Source organism: Limulus polyphemus, unplaced genomic scaffold, assembly GCF_000517525.1.
Source record: "Limulus polyphemus unplaced genomic scaffold, Limulus_polyphemus-2.1.2 Scaffold2237, whole genome shotgun sequence".
Taxonomy (NCBI): domain Eukaryota; kingdom Metazoa; phylum Arthropoda; class Merostomata; order Xiphosura; family Limulidae; genus Limulus; species Limulus polyphemus.
In genome coordinates this window covers 193,050-198,132 of record NW_013667847.1, presented here as the reverse complement: position 1 = coordinate 198,132, position 5,083 = coordinate 193,050, and the positions used below count along the sequence as shown (strand labels likewise).

Sequence of the window (5,083 nt, the reverse complement as noted above, 5' to 3'; positions counted from 1 at the left end):
GCTTGAACCTAGAGCGCAATAATCTTAGGGATAAACATTTTAAAATATATATATATTTGTAATTTCAATATAAATTTGATTAAAACAAATTTCCATTCATTTTAATTTATTGTTTTTTGTTTGTGTGTGTTAGTGAATAATTTTGCTGGTGAGTCCTTCTAGAAGGAAGGGGCGCATCAAAACCTTGTGGGTATAGAGTTTAATACGTCCCTGGTTTTTAACAGTGAGTTGGTATAAATGTACTGGCTTGTTAAAAATGAATTGAATCGTCACATTTCATTTACTTAAAAATATGTTTATATATTCGTAATTATTTTGTAATTTGATTAATTTAGCAATATTTGTAAAATGTTGTCATTATTAACAAAGGCCTCTTATTTGATCTTGGACTTATAATTACTATTTAATGGATATATTGCACTGGTGCTCGGCATATTGATTTTGACCTAAGACAGTCTCAGCTAGCCAGACCGTTTGAGATTTATTAGGTTTACGGACAAAATCGTTTTTCACCTCAGAGGTTCTCGATTCATGAATATTGAAGTCCATTAATTATATCATCGACTGATTTTATGTCTAAATCGTTTTATCACCATATCTTAGTAACTAATGTAACCCTAAATTTACATTGTTATTCGCTACAAGGATTAAAGCTTCACCTAAGCATATTTGCGTAATCTATTTTATTTCAATTGATATCAATTAACTTAGCACTTAGTGTAGAAACTGTTTGCAAGTGTGCACGACAAGATAGCCGAATGCTAATGTATCTAAGAAAATCCTCAAAAGCACAATCAAATCTAAAATATGACGAGAACTGAAGTAATTCAAAATTCATTAAGTACATAAAATAACTTTTGTTTCGTTTTATTGATAATGAAACAGTCCCAGTAAAAGTTATTTTTGTACATGTTTACTGTGAGAGAACAAAAAAGTCAAATTAAGCTTGAATTGTACAGATTAAAACTGATATTTCCATCTGATTCTACCGCTTCTAGGGCATCTAATTCTAAACACTGTGACATTTCGAAAAGGTGCTGGAAATTTATGACGTCACGTGGAACTAACAACTATACTCTTACTCATGAAGCATTGTATTTGGAAATAGGAGAAATGGTGAGCTAGTTGCTACGAAAATAAAATAGTGAAAATAAGAATAGCAGGTGAGATGCTTAGATAGACGTGTATGCATTAAAACTTAGATAATAATTTGATAACTTAAGGTAGCCGAACTTAGTGATACATTACTGTAAATGTTATTAACAACGATGGTACTAAATCAATGTTTCATTGCATTATAACCAGCATAGTTTCTATTGATAGACGTTTGTTTTTTGGTGTATTGACTTATGATATTTTGTACGTGTAATCAGTTTGTTACATATAATGGGCTTCGTTAATTTATATATAAAGTTTATTTACTTGTGATCAAAAGTTCTTATTCATAATGATGAATATGTGATACTTACAAAACTCGTAATGATCATGAAATTCTTATATGAATAATGGCTAAAATGTTTGGCCTTCTAGTTACTAAGCACCAAGTCTGCAGACTCGCACTACTAAAAACGGGCTTCGTGGTGGGCACAGCATGGATAGCCCATTGTGTAGCTTTGCGCTAAACAACAAACAAACTATGCCGTTTGTAAAAGTGGAACGGTTACTGACGATCGTGCACGATACTGAAATCCTTATCTATAAAGTTATAGTGTTGACATAGTTAAAAGCTGCGATGCTGGTGGGTGATATGTCGATTAAATTAAAAAAATCAAAAGTGATATCGAAATTTTTAAGGCTAATATATTATGGTTAAAAACATCACATGAAAATTAATAGTGAGAATATTATAGTTACAGGTGTTGGTTGCCTTCATGAAAGTGTTATTATTACAACAATAATAAAGAATGCGAAGGGTAGCGTTAAAATTTCATTGTTACAGTATTCATAAGAAGGATAATGATGAAATGTTTTAGTTACAGGTGTTGGTTGCCTTCACGAAAGTGTTATGATTACAACAATAATAAAGAATGCGAAGGGCAGCGTTAAAATTTCAGTGTTACAGTATTCATAAGAAGGATAATGATGAAATGTTTTAGTTACAGTGTTGGTTGCCTTCATGAAAGTGTTATGATTACAACAATAATAAAGAATGCGAAGGGTAGCGTTAAAATTTCAGTGTTACAGTATTCATAAGAAGGATAATGATGAAATGTTTTAGTTACCATAGTAATAATGAAGGAGGAATTATTACGTGGTCATAGCCTGATAGTCTGGTGTATCATAACTAAAGTAAACAACTGTTACTATTCATGATTGTGAACAATGATGCGATGGTTATAAGAAATACGATAAAGTAGTTAATGTCTTAAGATAAAGCCGTTTTGTCTATAATAATATTAATAAGATTTAATAAGTAGCGAGTTACTTTGTTTGTTTGTTGTTAAGCACAATGCTACACAATAGGCTATCTGTGCTGTTCCCACCATGCGTTATAGGTCTTCAGACATACCACTGACTCACTGGGGAGCGCAGCCTGCTACACGGTTACGAACAAAGCTGTGACAGTTACAGGAATCTAACGGTAAAGTATGAAGCACCTAGTAACAAGATTGGGATAAATATCAGTATTTATGGTAAAGTTTGTGATGAAGCTGTTTACAGAGTAATGTTGATTGAAAAAAGATTCACTGGGGAGCGCAGCCTGCTACACGTTACGAAGAAAGCTGTGGCAGTTACAAGAATCTAACGGTAAAGTGTGAAGCACCTAGTAACAAGATTGGGATAAATATCAGTATTTATGGTAAAGTTTGTGATGAAGCTGTTTACAGAGTAATGTTGATTAAAAAAAAGACTCACTGGGGGAGCGCAGCCTGCTACACGGTTACGAACAAAGCTGTGACAGTTACAAGGAATCTAACGGTAAAGTATGAAGCACCTAGTAACAAGATTGGGATAAATATCAGTATTTATGGTAAAGTTTGTGATGAAGCTGTTTACAGAGTAATGTTGATTAAAAAAAAAGAAGGAAAAAATCAGTTTCAATTTGTAAATTTTCCTTTGAATCCACGTTTTAGCTAAGAAATAGTTTAATGATCCCTCACTTAAGTTTGGTTATTTTAGAACAAAGCCACAATGGGCTATCTGCTGTATCTACCTCGGGGGAATCGAGCCCCGGATTTTAGCATTATAAATCCGTAGACTTACACTCGGGGGAATCGAACCCCAGATTTAAGCACTATCAATCTGTACACTTACCGCTATTTCACCGGGTATTAATGATTAAACATATATCTTTACATATACTTGATATAGGTAGATTGGATAAAGGTACTCATCTCATGGCCCTATGGTCTAAATTGTATATTTTAGCAGATTAATCTATATGAAACACTTTTAACAGAAATCCTTACATAAGATATTCTTATATATTCCTCTTTGCATTTAGATAGAATACCTCGCGTATTCAAGTTTCATTTCATTAATACTTTCAACATACTGGAAAAAAAAGTATGTAAGTTCCATATCACCTATAAATCTTTGTACATGTATTGACATGATTTGGTTTCTAATTCATCTTGTCTTAAAGCGAGAATTCATTCCCATAAAAGTTCGCTAAACTGTAACTCAGGTGATTGTACAGAAAAAGAAAAAAGTTCTTATTATCTAGCTCGACATCATTTTTATTATTTTCAACCAATTAGTCTGGATGCAAGGACCACATGTCATTATTAGCAGAAAGGTTTAATCAAGGAAACTTCAGCCATCTCTTGGACTTTTTCTGCGCCAACATACTGCGAGACATCGAACTGATTGAATCGGATGGATTTCCTTTAATGTGGAGAGACCTATTTTTTGAGCAAGGTTAGTAAACAATTGATGAAAATTAAAGTTCTACATCAAACCCAAAAGTTTTGTTCGGCAACTACTTGATGTTAAATAGTACTTAAATATAAATAATTTGGTACAACTCATACATACAGTATTAAACACTGGTTTTCGGTCATGCTATACATATTTCTGTCTGAAAATTGCACAAGATAACTGCATTATTGGTGACATTCATTAAATCAAAGTTCAGATATTTCTACTGGTACAACCAGCATCTTCAATACACAGAGTACAGAATATCTAAGTAATTTAATGGCCAAGTGGTTAGGGCGCTCGACTCGCAATCTGAGGGTCGCCCTTTCAGCCGTGGGGGCGTTATAATGTGACGGTCAATCCCATTATTCGATGGTAAAAGAGTAGCCCAAGAGTTGGCGGTGGGTGGTGATGACTAGCTGCCTTCCCTCTAGTCTTACACTGCTAAATTAGGGACGGCTAGCGCAGATAGCCCTCGTGTAGCTTTGCGCGAAATTCAAAACAAACAAACAAACAATCTAAGTGATTTGACAAAATTAGGACAATACACACATATAAATTGATAACATAAAACGGACATGGCCCTGAAAAGGAAAGTACCAACAGAAATACATTAACCCCATATCAAACCAGCCAACCAAAAAAAAACCTGAACCACAGAAAAAATCAACAACAACCGTACAGAAGGGAGGAAGAGGTCTACTTGAAAAAACTGTTAAAATAGACGATAGCAAAATAAAGTCAGATTAAGACCCAGAAAACAGTTTAATTAAATGGAATATTTTTCATACGTCACATCACGTATTTGTTCAGGTCTGTTACTTTTATCCTAGTTCCACAGGAAGTACTTTGTTTGGCTTCGTGTAGATGCTGTATTATTTATTCATAGTATCATTAGAGTGTGTTTCTAGTCATTAAACGTTTAGCGTGCTAGCGGTAATAATTGGGTTAAAATAGACGCACAGTACAAAGCACGAGATCGTCACTTTGGGTTGAGAACGAGGCTAGAGTCGGCCTTGAAGCCAAGAGGTTGTTTTCCCCCCTAGCTGTTAATAGAAATCGCGTAAAAGTGAACTGTTGACAGGCCCGCCGACGGACGACGACGGAGGGGGGGGGGGTCTACATCTTCATTTAATGATAAAAACCATAGTTTTTAGCTTTTCTTTGCATATAGACGCTTGATACACTAAGAACGACCGAAATAATAATTTGAGTAATAATT

The 5,083-nt window shown here is 34.2% G+C and overlaps 1 protein-coding gene across 2 annotated transcripts in view; it reads left to right on the top strand.

The window, feature by feature from the left end:
• The first annotated feature begins 974 nt into the window (after window positions 1-974).
• Window positions 975-5,083, top strand: part of LOC106466366 (UPF0764 protein C16orf89 homolog) — a 12,874-nt gene continuing 8,765 nt past the window's right edge. For both annotated transcript variants that reach the window (XM_013926646.2, XM_013926645.2), the window contains exons 1-2: window positions 975-1,116; window positions 3,702-3,861. In XM_013926646.2, coding sequence (XP_013782100.1) covers window positions 1,048-1,116; window positions 3,702-3,861 — 229 coding nt within the window. In that variant the 5' untranslated portion in view covers window positions 975-1,047. The remainder of the gene's footprint in view (window positions 1,117-3,701; window positions 3,862-5,083) is intronic.